Source organism: Dermacentor albipictus, chromosome 1, assembly GCF_038994185.2.
Source record: "Dermacentor albipictus isolate Rhodes 1998 colony chromosome 1, USDA_Dalb.pri_finalv2, whole genome shotgun sequence".
NCBI classification, from domain to species: domain Eukaryota; kingdom Metazoa; phylum Arthropoda; class Arachnida; order Ixodida; family Ixodidae; genus Dermacentor; species Dermacentor albipictus.
The window spans coordinates 472,267,596-472,281,495 of NC_091821.1; the positions used below are offsets into that span (position 1 = coordinate 472,267,596).

Below are 13,900 nucleotides of genomic sequence, written 5' to 3' on the forward strand. Positions count from 1 at the left end.
CTACAGAGGCCATGTTTATTTGCTGTGCACAACACCACTCTTGCAAAACAATTTATTCACAACAGCTATTTGTGAATAATAAAAACATTATCAAGAGCAGCAGATCCACATTTCTCGCGTACCAGTAACAAAAACTTCCTTTTTATTTCAAGCAACGGGTACATTTGATAGTCCAAACAACATGCTACACATAGTCAATTTTCTGCAAAGCTCTCCTTGTGCTAGTGTGCCGATAAACATCCAGCAAATTATATTGAAAATGTCTATAGCTTTTTTCATATTTGGTTTTGTTTCGCAATACAACACGTAAGACCACTAGAGCTTCATTCAGATCTGTAACACTGCGAACAAGGTATCAATACGAAATTCCTCGCGAGCACACTGCAGATTTTTCTTAAAGTTTGTAATGCACTTCCTTTGTTCTATCGTCATCTAGGCATAAACGGCACAGTTACAAGACAATAACAACAAATAGCGCTAAGCTTCTGCTTCTTTTTTTGGAGAAACAGTAAATGCAGGAGAAGCATGTGTCAATCGCCGGTTGATCGTCAGTAGAGGTGGAGTAAGGACAGAGTGATGCACAAAGGTATCATTGAACGCGTAGCTTCGGGGCATGGAGAAATATTTTCTAAAAGAAACGCAAGTTGGCTGCATTCAATGTATCAGGGCCAACCTGCTCAGAACAATTCTCTTTTGAAAGGTTTTCAAGACCCTCCTCTAATATGCTGAACGTACATTACGCGCTTTCTTTAACAGTGCTTACAGGCTCAGCTTCGCGCGACTCGTTTGAAGCATAGGACAGGTGCTAGAGCCATGTTACGAGTTTCATCATTGGCTGGAGGTCATCAGTCATGAGAATTTCGGTGTCGACACAATAAGGAGGCGAAAGCATCTCAACTTTTCTAGAACACTCGTTTCTGGCACAGCATGCTTTCTTTGATTATCAAGATTGTTCGTGACTTTGCCGAAAGGAGGCCGTACCCCCTCCTGTACTCTTGCTATATTAATGAAACCATTGAAGAGTGTTGAGGCACATTAGTACTTGAACAACTTGACTGAAGAAAGCTCAAGAAGATTCTAGCATCCGAAAATCCATGTATAGAGCTATGTAATAATCTTTGAAGACGAGGGTGCAAGTGTGGGAGCAATGACTGTTTGCAGAAAGAATACGTTGCACGATGATCACGCAAATATTGAAATATGCCGGAATATTTTCTAAATATAGGCTAATCAGGAGGCAGCTAAAAGCTATCGGCACTACAAAAAAAATAAAATATCAGCAAGAAATATTTTCTTAATTTTTAAGCGTTTGGAGCTTTCCTTTTGCAGCGGGTTTTCTCTCGAGATGGTCTTTTTTTTTAGTTCCATATTGATGTAATTTCTGTGCAGCATAAGCCACGCATAGCAGAACCTTTGCAGCAGGTGTATGTGACACTTACTACAGCAAAAAAAAAAAAATCTTATAGTACACTGATGTCTAGCATATCTTTCAGTACAGTCGACACACCGCCCAACTGCGCGACCACACCAACGGGCTCCGGAAAACATTTCTCATGTCCTTCCCTTCCTCCTGCGATAATGGAGCGTCACCTGACACTGCAAGAGAATGTAGAACTCCGGGCTCACATGATGCATCAACTTCTTTAGTGCTTTCCTCGTGGTAACCTTTCGGCAGCTCTTTAACTTCGCCGACTTGCGATACCTTTGTGCATCATCTCTCAGTCGGTTAATGACGCCTGCGGTCTCTGGTGAGTATATCTTCCGCTTTTGGTCTCACTGCGGCGGTGTAGAACCTGTAAAGACAGATACATCATCAGAACATGTTGACAGGCTGAGTTGGCACATTTTCGCCAAAGTTGCGCGTTGTTTCAAGGAACCCTACACACACGCACACACGGGACAAGCGCAGCGCCCTGTCTATGCTTGAGTGTCACGTTGCACTGTAAAGAGAATTCCCTCGGCAACACATGCGTGCCATATATGACATCACTTCACGTTTATGGAAACAGGACATGAAAAGCCCGTTCATTATCAAATTTCTGGTGCACGTGACACAAAAAAAAAAACGGAACTGTTTTCGTAAAATACTACATTTAATCGATGCAGGTTAGTTCTCAAAGTTGGTTGCAGGATTTCAAGTACAAAAATGCCTCCAAAATTTAATAAGCAAAGTTCGAAGCTTTAGTGCTGCAATATAGTCAAGTAACATGTTAAGCATTGCTAGTTTCTCAATAGCTGGCTGAGAATACTATAGGCATCAGTTTTTAGAACGTTTTCTTGATCGATGAAAGTTTTTTTTTCATCTTGATAATGATTAGCCAATTTAGCGTTGGAATAGTTTAAAGCTGCTGGGCAACATAGCATTGCAATTTTTGCTCCCGGAAGGCTTTTTGCTATAAATCGTCAAAGCAGGCTGCTTAGGGAGAAGACGGCAGCGCGCGGCAAGAACTGGCTTCGCCGTATCGCATGCTGTAGAGCCAAGCGCGGCGCGACATTTTACGGAGGTGAATTCGCTCATTGTCGGCGAAAACTGCTCGGCTTTTTCGTTTAGCCTGCAATCGGGAACATCGCGCACCGCAGACGAGCAAGCGATAAGGAGAAACCGACAAGCACGCGGTTTCTTGGCGCGCGCGGAGCAAATTTCGCTGCGTGACGTCACAGGGCACCCGTCACCGTAACAAACGACGAGGAAAAGACCGCGCTCGCCGTGCTCGCGGCACTTGCGCCGTCCCCTGCCAAGTGGTTTTTCTACGAAGACAATGTACTGCAGAAGCACAAATTGGCAACCGCTAATAACTTGTTTTCCTGACCTTCATCGACCAGAGACTGCTCTTCAACCGACCACGACAGCGTGGTCTCTTTCCCTCAAGTGGTCCGAGCAGAGGCCGTTAAGGCTACGGCCTCTGCTCACCCGACACCGATTTAGGTCTGCCGACTGTCGGCGACAGCGTTTTTTTATTCGTGTCGGAGCCTCTTTCACACTCTACCGACGCCGACAATCTGCCGACGGTCGGCGAAGAGCTATGTCGGCTCGGCCTGTAGTGTGATTGAGCCGTTATACATTTGCCCCCATGTCATCGCCGCCAGGCCTCCCCGTTTAGCGTCATTTCGCCATGTGTCACAACTGAAAAACGGGCAAAATACCGCGTGGTCATAATTGAAGAACACTTAAAAGCGAAACCAAAGTTGAGAGAACGAATAAGCGACTAAATAATTCTGCCCTGCTAGGCACAGGTCAAAAAGTGAAGCGAACCTATACCGTTACATAGGTAACTCGATCTTCATCTTGTAATTCAAAACGCAAACAGTGACTGCGACGCAACTGATTTTCTCTTATTACTTCTGCCGTATTCATGACCAGTCAAAGGCGGTAATGTAATAACAATAAACTAGCGACCGGAATGCTCTGCAGCTTAACCAGTTCATGCAGCAACCATTCAAATACCTTCAGCAGATATAAATTGCAAGTTTTCGACTCGTGGAAAAAATGAAGAGCGACCGCTCACATTTACCGAAGCGAAATTTCCGTCCGCGCTTCAGCTAGCATCAATCGGCCAAACAGCTCCAGTTTCCTACAACACCGCAGGAAAATGCGCCGCGCCAGGCCAAATAGATATTCACTTGAAAACAAGCGCGGGAGATCTTTCGTTTCGTCCTATAGCTGCTTTGATAAGCAGAGCGCTTGTTTCTTCATAACGACTGCAGAAAAAATGCTTACCTCTCGTCCGCTGGGAAGCGGAAAAATTTCGCTCTTTGCGTTGCTCCCCGAGTTGCCACATCACACAGCCACGCAGCAAGCCTTGTATCCTTTCCTCGTTTCTTTTTTTTCGACATTGCCGGAACGTTCGCAGGAACAGAAAGGAAGTTTGAAACTGCGCAGCATACGACAAAACGTGAACGTGCACGCAAAGCGGCAGGAGCAGACGACCAGAATGGCAGCAGAAGCGACCAGAGCGAAAGCGCCGCCCGTTGGCGCCACAAATGAAGCGACCAAATAAAGATATAAGTTGCCGAAAAAAGAAAACAGCCAAAAGCACATTTTATTTCGACGCATAAGTGCATCACTCCACTTTGTTGTTATGTAGTCTGAAAGGATAGAGGCACATATGCAAAATGTTATTGAATTCTCCTTCGGCCACTGGTGTCTCGGCGACGTTTCATTGCCAATACCGAAACTAGCCCCCTTGTCCAGGCCACTGCCTGCACCGCCAAATGGACCGGCGCCAAGCGTTGTCATCAACTTGACTCACGGCAAGAGGTTGGCACCCAGAGTCAGTGCAAGAGTAACATAGAGCACTACGATGTCAGCCGCAAATGGTCGTGACAGCCCCAAATATCGGACCCGCGCTTCCTAGTCGCTATTTCGCTTCTCCATTCGTGCTCGAATCTCGCTATCATGTGAAAGTGGAGTGGTGAGCTATTAGCTGGTAAAGAAAAAAAAATAGAACACAATAACATAGACGAAGTATCCCTGCAAAGCAACGAAAATCGTTAAATCGTTGAAGCGGTCTTCACCTTACAACACTACGTACTGCGGAGAAGCCAGCTGCGGCGAACACTTTTCTTGGAGAGAGACGCGCGTATGGAAAACACATTCACGTTATCGAAGTGTGCTAAGTAGTAAATAAAACAACACAACGAGCGGAAACTATCAACCGACATGCTATCGAATGCATAGATTTTACAGCGGAGCTGTATATGGCTAGAGTACCATAGAATTTTAGTGTCTGCACACACCCCTGTAAGCACTCATACCCCCGTAAGCAAGCAAGCAACAAAAAAAAAAATACAACGCTTAATAGCTACACAAGGCAGAGCAAGCTACGAGCACTCAGCAAAGTGAAGCGAACAGTGCTTACATTCTTTCTAATCACACGCACAACACACAGAAAAGCACGCCGAAAACTGCCATCACCCCCGTAAGCAGGCAACAAAATGCAATAGCTCCTATCCCCGTAAGGTTCATGGCCGCTCACTTTGCGTGGGTTAGCTGCGATGACACTAGCCCTCCGGTCGTTGTCGGCGATTTCAACGTGGATGTGTCGGGACCAAAAAGGGAGTGGTTTACGCACTTCGTGTTGCAGACATATCGCTTGAGATGCCGCACCGTTCAGGCCCAACCGACAACCCAGCGGCGTACGTGCATCGATTTGTCATTACTAAAGAATGTGTTTGCAGTTGCGAGTATGCCGATCAGTGTATATCATAGCGACCACAAAGCCATTGTTACCGTCGATATTAAGTGACAATGAGTGATGCACTAAAATCTTTACCACATGATTTCTTACCACGATTGTTTACAGCTCCGCTGGTCATCCACCTTCGCATGGCGGAATGTTTCTTTATTAGAAAGAGAGCTGATAATTTGTTATCGAACTACTATCGACTTTCAGTTCATTGGTCACAGCAGAGTTTCACACGAAAGAAATCCGGTCCTACAATATTTCATCCACGGTGAGGGTAATGGACAGCACGTGTAGTGTTCCGTCATTACGACTTTTAATTTTCTGCAACACATACATGGGGTTGTTAATTGCTCTTTGATGGTCAGCTCCGTCGAGTGATTTGCGCGAAACGTTCGTCTTAGGACACCTAAACATGCTGCGTTCGAGAATAATTTATTCTATGACGTCACTTCAGCAAAATAAGCAACCTACAAGATCTTGGAGTATACGCGTGCCGCTACATCTAAATATTTGGACACGGGTACTCGGGAAAATTGTCATTCCAAGCCCTTTCGTTTATACGCAGCGTTTCGAAAACAGTCTAACCGCAGCGGGCTTAAAAATGAGACGGAACCATTGCCACGCAAAGAGTTTGTGGTGACACAGTGGTGGAACAACCATTTCACCTTTCGGCGCAGCTTCTGGCGCAGGCCACAATCCGATTTGGCACAGCAGCAAGCACTTTTGGCGCAAGGTCCAACGCGCGCGTGCTTACCATATACCGGGTAAATTAATTGATATAGTCGACATGTTGTGGAGACGGGTTTGCGCGAGGCTTACCCTGCAAGCGCAGGGCACTACGGCCACGTTCGATACGGCGCAGAGAAGGCACCGCAGACAGATCGTCAACAAATGCGTGTCTATTAACCCAGGATGCAACACAGCGCGACAGGCACGGCTTGTGGGCAAAGGCGCACCCGCAAGACCGATCGAGTACGCGCGCCTGCACTGAACATGACATCATGCAACATGCTCGTGTCACGCCACGCACATTAGGGAGTTCTCGAATTGGGACCGCAAAGCCGTCTGCAGATGCAAACAGCGTCAGCGCCACTGCGCATTGTCAGGATTGGGGGCTCAATCCCATCGTCCGTGGTCCTTTGCCAAGATTGGAGTACGGCATGAATTCGAAGGTAGCTGGCCCATGCCGTCGTCCAACTTATTTACGCTGAGATCGTTGATGAAGTGAAGAACTGCTTCTCATCGAGAACGAGGAAAAGGGTTTATTTACAGAAATTAACTCAGTCTAACATGACTGCTTGAGAAAAAGAGTATTAGTCCAACAGGACTGCATGAGAGAAGTGAACCAGTCTAACATGACTGCTCAAGAGAAGTGTGTCCTCAGCATTCGCACAACCACAGTTTTTATACACTCGATCCGCCGTTCCTACGACGCGGCGACTGTTCGTTTACACATCACCAACTCGCAGCTGCTCTGAAGATCAGTTTACGTACACAAAGGCAACCGCGCTCTGTACACAGAGGCAACCGCGCGGGGTGCCGTTCCGGGAAACTATCGTTGCCGAACGAGCGTCGCTCGTTGTTCCGCGCCACTCCGAACCGTGAGAAGCACAAAAATACGTCGTCCCCACGGCGGCTTGTCCAGGCGTGTCAAATCAGCTCCGCGTTGGGGAACTCTGGAATCATTGTCCACGCACCGAACTCGTCCCGTCACAATGTCGAAGGGGCTGGAGGAAGGCGGCGGATTCCAGCGCAAAGGCCGCTTCTTTGAACGCCTCCCAGCTGCGGCGACGGAGAGGGAGAGGTGCGCGTCTTGCACCCCTTGTCGTAATCGGGTGGCAAGGTGGCAATCTTGTTGCGCAACTCGCCATTCTTGACAGCATGCGGGAGACGCAAATATGGTTTTGCGTTTGCGTCGGCGGCGCTATCTCACCAAAACAGCCCAGCGACACAAACTCCACACAAAGGTTTTGCGTCAACGAACATGGCAGCACCCACTGAAGTGGCTGCTCTGGCCTTGTACCACATTTTTAACTATGCACCACGTGCGATTCTGATCGCAGGTGCTCTTTTGCAAAGCCTCGTTATTACTTATAACCATCGAAAACGTCTACCTTTAATTCTAGAATATGACATCCTCCTCCAGCAAACTCAGCGGTACCATGCGGGTTCGATGAAGATCGAAATAAAGCGCCTGCGAGACAGTACAGCGGCACCACATTGTACGTCCGTCAGAGAAAAATGGGCGAATGATGAACCGGACGACTCCGACGGGCCCATAGAGTTCCTCACTATAGAGTGAGAAACTCTATGGACGGGTCCCCGCTTCCTTTTGCAATGATGATGATAGCGTGCTGCTGGTTTTGATTTCAGTTTTGCTAGCTGTAAAGCATCGACGGAAGGAGGGTTTCGCTTTTCAAGTGAAAGCTTTACTGGCCGCGAACTTGCGATTTCGCCGTGGCGGTGCTCCGAGGAGGCACATGACGTCATAACGCGCGCCTCGCCGCGGATATTTCTCTCTCTCTCGCTCCCTAGTCACTACTGCGCATGCGCATCTAGTAGCAACGAGTCACAGGTGTTCCGCCGCTGCGCAGCGCCGCGCCTTTGCGCCTCCGCCATTTGGCATGACGTCAACCGCGTTCCTCGTCGTTGCGCTCGCCTCCGCTAGCTTCGCCAGCTGCGTCGCATGCCTGATAATATGTCGGAGGATTGAAAAGGAGAGCTCGCGTGCGCCGCAAGCACAGTTGTGGCGGTAGTATGGACGGCGACAATTCTGATAAGCAGGAGGAGGCCTGGAATCGACATCGGAACGAGATGAAGAGGAACCGAATCGCCCAGGAAATAAACGAACAGCGCGCCGAACGACTGGCTAAACGCCGCCACATAGCTGGACAACCAGACTAACCTGGACTTGCAATCAAGATTAACCAAGGCTAACCATGCTATGCCTTAGCTTTCGCTACGTATATCCTGGTATATATAGCCAAGCTAAGCCACTGCCAATTTTTATACGTTTTTGCGCAGGCTATATGCGCGATTTCTCGCTAAAATGCCGTTTTGGCGCAGGACGGCGCGAAGGCTCGTTCTCTGCGCAGTTTGGCGCAATTGGCGCAGCTGTTCCAGCAGTGTGTGACAAGGGCCACAACAAGGACGCCTTGAGCCAGAGGGGAAAATTCCAGGCGAGTCCAATTACTGCGTGCTGCTCTCACATTGGTTTGCACGCAGGCGCGCTATACGGCGCAACACTTACCTCCCGCAGTCTTGGCACAAAAGCATGCGTTTCACAGTCTGACCATGCATCCTTGATACAAATGCAAAAAAGCGGCTTCCCGCGGTAGCGTTCTTTTCCGGTACTGTAGAAGGGTAATTTACTGACGCATTCCGAACGATTTTTCACGTGTCTCTTTTAATTCGCGCTTTTAGCCCCCCACGGACTGTTATCGCAAAAGTGACGCCTTGTACCGCCAACGTAATGCAGAGAAGAAAAACAAAAAACATATTCACCTTTTGGAAGTCGGCGTTGTAGACAGCACGCTTGTGTGACACTGTGGAGTAGTAGGCGATCTTGGTCAGCGACCCTCCTGGAAGGGAAAACAGGAAACCTTGTTTGGCACGAGACAGAGTAACGCGACACAAAACGCTCAGCGCACTCGAGAAGCTAGGGCCGGCCAGGTCGATGACCCCGACGCCTCTCTGGAGCGTATATATCAGCAAGCATGCAATTTGCAGCAGAAATATAGAAAAACTGAGCCAGTTGGTAAACCGCTACCTCGAGGAAAACAGCCCGGGCAGGCAAGAGACTAAACCAAAACGAAAACAAGGCATGAGCCGACTGTAGCTTCGGAACGCTGTATCGATCTTGTTTTCTTCCTTCACCGCTTTTTTTTTGTTTTTGTCTGCTCACGCCATTTTTTCTTTCCGAGGCACAGCTGAAGCAGTGCAGATGCCAGCACAACAGCGCATGTGCCGCCGACGGCGCTGGTTCGATTACCGACTGTGGCGGTAAATTTCCGCGAGCGGTAAACTCGAGGTGGCCAAAGCAATTCGAAGCCTTCCGTCCATACGGTCGGCGTCTCTCAAAGAGCGCACGTACTCTATTGAGAGGAAAAATCAATCAATCAATCAATCAATCAATCAATCAATCAATCAATCAATCAATCAATCAATCAATCAATCAATCAATCAATCAATCCACGGCATAACAATTGTGGTTTTTATGGCACGCGGGCGGGCAAACGGCGACATTTCAGCCGTCGGTGGTTGTGCCTAAAGGCCCTCCACCATCCACGCGCCACCGCCGCTCTTGCTGCGAAAACGTGGATGGAGGGGTTTCAGTTGTGCCGGTGCTGGGAACAAGCGAACGTTTCATGATTCCGGCGCGAATGTTTAGAAAACGCGGCGCAATATGGTTCCACGAACACTTTATTTGTTTATTTTATTTGTCATTAAGATTATTATTATTGTTGTTTTGCAGTTGCTATTCTCATGAAAGCGCGATTTCTTATTTCTGCGGTGACAGCTACTTAAGGACAAAATAAAGGCAAACACGTTTTTTCGCTATCGTTCATATCTTGCACATATCCAGTCGACCACTTTGATATATATACCTCTTTGCATGTATAATTCAACAGTATCCTGTTGCTTCTATTTTAGAGGGGAGAACTGCCGAGGTCGCAAACGAGGTAAGAGGAGACAGAAGACGACATATGTTGCTATCACAAACTACGCACACGTCGTATATACACTGATCGTATACAAAACGATAAAGGGGTCAGGCGAACACGTTTATTGCGAACCGCGCGCTCATCTTGGGCCTTCCCTCATCTCCTCGGGACGTTGGTTCGAATCTCACCGCGTCCGTCAACTGAAGAGGTGGCAAGGACTTCAGCTATGCACTGCAGAAATAACCTATCCTCTTCCGCCAAAATGAATGAAAACGGCGATCTGAGACAACTTACCGGCGTAAGCTGCACTTTAATGTTCTTGTTCAGTGCCCCTTTAATCATCATCGCGAGCGTCGGTTCGTATACGGATTCGCAGCCGCGTCTTAATAATAATAATAATAATAATAATAATAATAATAATAATAATAATAATAATAATAATAATAGCCACAAAATATACAAAACAACACAAGCAGGCCGGTCTAAGCCTCAGTTGGCTTGTAGGACCGTGCCTATGGATATGATAGACAAGGAAAAAAATATGCATAAATTGATGAGACATGAGGCGTCACAATAATAATAATAATAATAATAATAATAATAATAATAATAATAATAATAATAATAATAATAATAATAATAATAATGCCTTTATTTCCCACCAAAAGAAGATGGAGGAGGCTGCAAGTAAAAGCTGCACGAACAAACGCCAGCTTGACAGGGGCCCGCAACCCCCTCTACAAGGCGGCAGTAAAAAAGGGTTACACGAAGGGAATCAACGCCGCAAACATACATAGGCACCGAAATGGACACAAAGAATGAACACAAATATCAACCAATGAGAAAGTTTAGGTACCTTGCACACAGTGTTGCCGTATTTCAGCTTTACTTATCTTTAAAGTGACAGTGATACTTTTGCTGTATTTATTCAGGAGGGTGGGCAGGGTGAAGGACCGTTTTTCTCTGTAGTAGGTAGACCGACGGGTCATAACATCCCCATTTGCTTTGTGACGGGCACTGTATACGGAAATGTTTTCTTTTAGTGATGATAAGCCGCGTAGAAACATTCTATTCACAAGTACTTCGCGTTTGAAGGCTAGTATTAGGTTATAGTCATATAGATTTTTTAGTGATATAACGTTTTTTTAAAAATAAATGCGTGTATGGCTGTTATATGGTAAGTCATAAAGCAGTCTGACAAACTTTTCTGGAGGAAAAAAACGTTTTTTGTAAATTCGTTTGAGTAGTTGTGCCCCAAGCCAATAAACAGTAATTTAGATGGGAGTAAAAAAGCGAATTATAAAGTAGAAGTTGGAGCTTGAATGGCAGATATGTTCTAAGGCGGGATAAGACGGCAACTACATGAGCTAACTCTGTCAAAACTCTGTAAATGTGGTTATCCCAATGCATATTATTAGAAAAAGTTACTCCAAGGATTTTAATTTGATCAGTTATTTCCAATGGTTCGCCCCCATAGGTGAAATTTACTGGATCGTCTAACTGCTATGATTTTGGCCTAAATATAACGGCTTTTGTTTTATTAAAATTTATTTTCAGCTAGTTTGCTATTGACCATTTTTTTTTCAGGTTTATAAGGAGGGAGTTTGCCACACTTACCGGTTAATTACAATCTGGAGCTGTTACAAAAATACTGGCGTCACCCGCATATAGAACATATTTTGGTCTAGTAAAGATATTTGTAATGTCGTTGATATAAATAATAAAGAGCGGCGGACCCAGAATGCTCCTTGGGGAACGCCTCTAATAATGGGTTTTAAGTCAGATTGATACGAGTGAAATTTTACAAACACTTACCCACTTAAGTTCAGCAAAGACGTTTCGTGTCTTAAGGTAACTAAAAGGTGATTTAGCTTACTTAATTTATTTATTAGAGAGCGATTATCACGCATTTATTGACTTTACAGCCACAACTTAATGCGCCCACGCAATAAAAAGAAAGAAAAGGTATCTACACTGGAATTTCTGACCGAGTTGCCTCTATACCCGTTTGAAGAAGGTGGTACGGGAAAAATCGCCTTCGCAAAATGACAAACGGCAGACAGAAAAAAAAATAAACCACAAACGAGTACGCGCAACGAAGTCCGATAAATGAAGCCTTCCACTTGCGAAACCGCACGCTGACACACCGAAATAGCGGAGCCAATCAGTTACGGAAAGCGACGCTAACCTTCGAAAAAAGCTCAATTCATCTTGCCTCAGTTGTTTCGGCGGCGCACTTACAGAGTCAAGGTCGACACGCTTCGTTTCGGGCCCCCGCCTCCACGATCGAGACGAGCGGGTGGACAGATCGGAGTCGCGATGTAACGCGACCGCGTTTTCAAAATGTGGCCGTCAAACGGCACTCGCGCCAGTGATTGGCAACGTGCCCATCTGCATCTCAGCGTGTGCATCTCATTACGATACCTTGCGAGCCGCGCCAGTTCGGGCAGGGCACGGTTTCACCGAGATGCCCTGTAGATTAAGACCGCTCTACGCAGCCAACGTAATGAATGCACTTTTTGTATTCTCTTGAGACGGTAGAGGGTTCTTTTTTTGTTGTTGTTGTTAAAGAGAGAAATAAAGCAATCGGTATTTCTTTCAAAACTATAGCTTCTTCATTTGGCTAAAAGAAGAAAATGTGATTGTTATTGGAGGAAGTGACGGCGGAACGCCTCTTTGCTGAATTTCGCATTGAAATTTCATACTTTCGCGCAAGCGTGCGACGTCGCTGATTCCGATGTATTCACTGGTATTGGGTCGCTTTCGGCTGAGGCAAAAAAAAAAAAAAAGAAAGAGCAAAATAATCTCGGAACTTGTTAGATTGAGTCGACGGTTCCTTTGCAATGCCATGTTAGTCATTCTTCACCGACAGACGCTCGGTCCTAGCAGACGGCGTCAAAATCGTCGACGTCAAGGCGACCTTCAGGCAGCGTCGCTTAAGCCAGGCTCCTGTCACGGCTGGGGTGACGTATGTGCTATGTACAGAAGCGGCGTAATACGGCCAGGCACGTACCCGAGGGGGGGGGGATTGCTCGGCACCCCCCCCCCCCCCGATATTAAGAGGCATACCCCCCCCCCCCCCCCCAGCCTTCCGACCATGTGACCACTCCTCACACACATTCCTAAAGCGCCTCAAAATCAATCTTGAGACTTGACAACTATTCGGCGGTCAACATTTTGCTGCCTCTTTTACTCCTTTTGGATGGCGGTAGTTATCGGCATGTCCTGGGCTGTGAAGGCCACTTTCCTCATCGATTCGGTGCCCGCGCGATTCGGTGCGTTCAGTTGTCACCATGTATTGCAACGGTCACGCGCATCGCTGTTGCTTCGTTGGTTCAACCTTCCTTGTTCAGGCTGAGCCAGGGACCAGGAAAGGAAGTCGGTTTGTGGTCAGCTCGTCTGTATGCTCGTGGAACGAGTTGCGGCCGGAGAAAACGCCAGTTGCGTTTAAATTGTCCTTTCGCTTCATTATTTCCTCGAGGGGCGGCTCGCCGCGACGCTGGCAGATCCTCGGAACCGTATACCCACGATATTGGTTACATAAGGTGCAAAATAAAATCATGCGAGAAAGCGTACATCATATCAAACACTGCAATAACTGTTAAACCCACAAGAAATATGATTATCACCCATTACCTCGCCTGGTTTTTCCCTAATTTCACAGCACTTCTCGTGTAAAATTTACAACTGGAAACAAGAGTCGCAAGGAGTTGAGAAATTAAGCTATCTACATAGGGAGAGAGCGGCAACGGCCAAACAGGAAGGAAAAACGAAAATTAACAAACTTAACCGTTGTTTGTGAAAATATTTACCGATGAACATCTGTTTATTGAAAAAGGAAGTAGAGAAAACGCCGCCGAAAGTGGAGAATGATTCCCTGTGTTTTGAATGACGCTTCTACAGTTATCAGTCGAGCCGCCTGACGTACACATTTATATGCCGTGCTTATGTAGGTGTTTTTCTAACCTTCCGCGGTGGGCGCAGTACGTCTAGAACCGCAGCGTCCTGCGCTCTGTGCGGTTATACGGGACTGGCGGCCACGCATCAATA

At 46.7% G+C, this 13,900-nt stretch overlaps 1 protein-coding gene and 1 long non-coding RNA gene across 2 annotated transcripts in view; both read right to left on the reverse strand.

Annotated features, from left to right (window-relative positions):
* Positions 1-13,900, reverse strand: part of LOC135908869 (4'-phosphopantetheine phosphatase) — a 127,703-nt gene that overhangs the window by 72,112 nt on the left and 41,691 nt on the right. The window contains exon 2 of the mRNA XM_065440704.2: positions 8,691-8,767. Coding sequence (XP_065296776.1) covers positions 8,691-8,767 — 77 coding nt within the window. The remainder of the gene's footprint in view (positions 1-8,690; positions 8,768-13,900) is intronic.
* Positions 961-3,910, reverse strand: LOC135908870 (uncharacterized). The gene is made up of 2 exons (XR_010566473.1): positions 3,719-3,910; positions 961-1,793 (listed from the first exon to the last, which is right to left on the reverse strand). It is a non-coding gene; the product is annotated as an uncharacterized lncRNA (long non-coding RNA).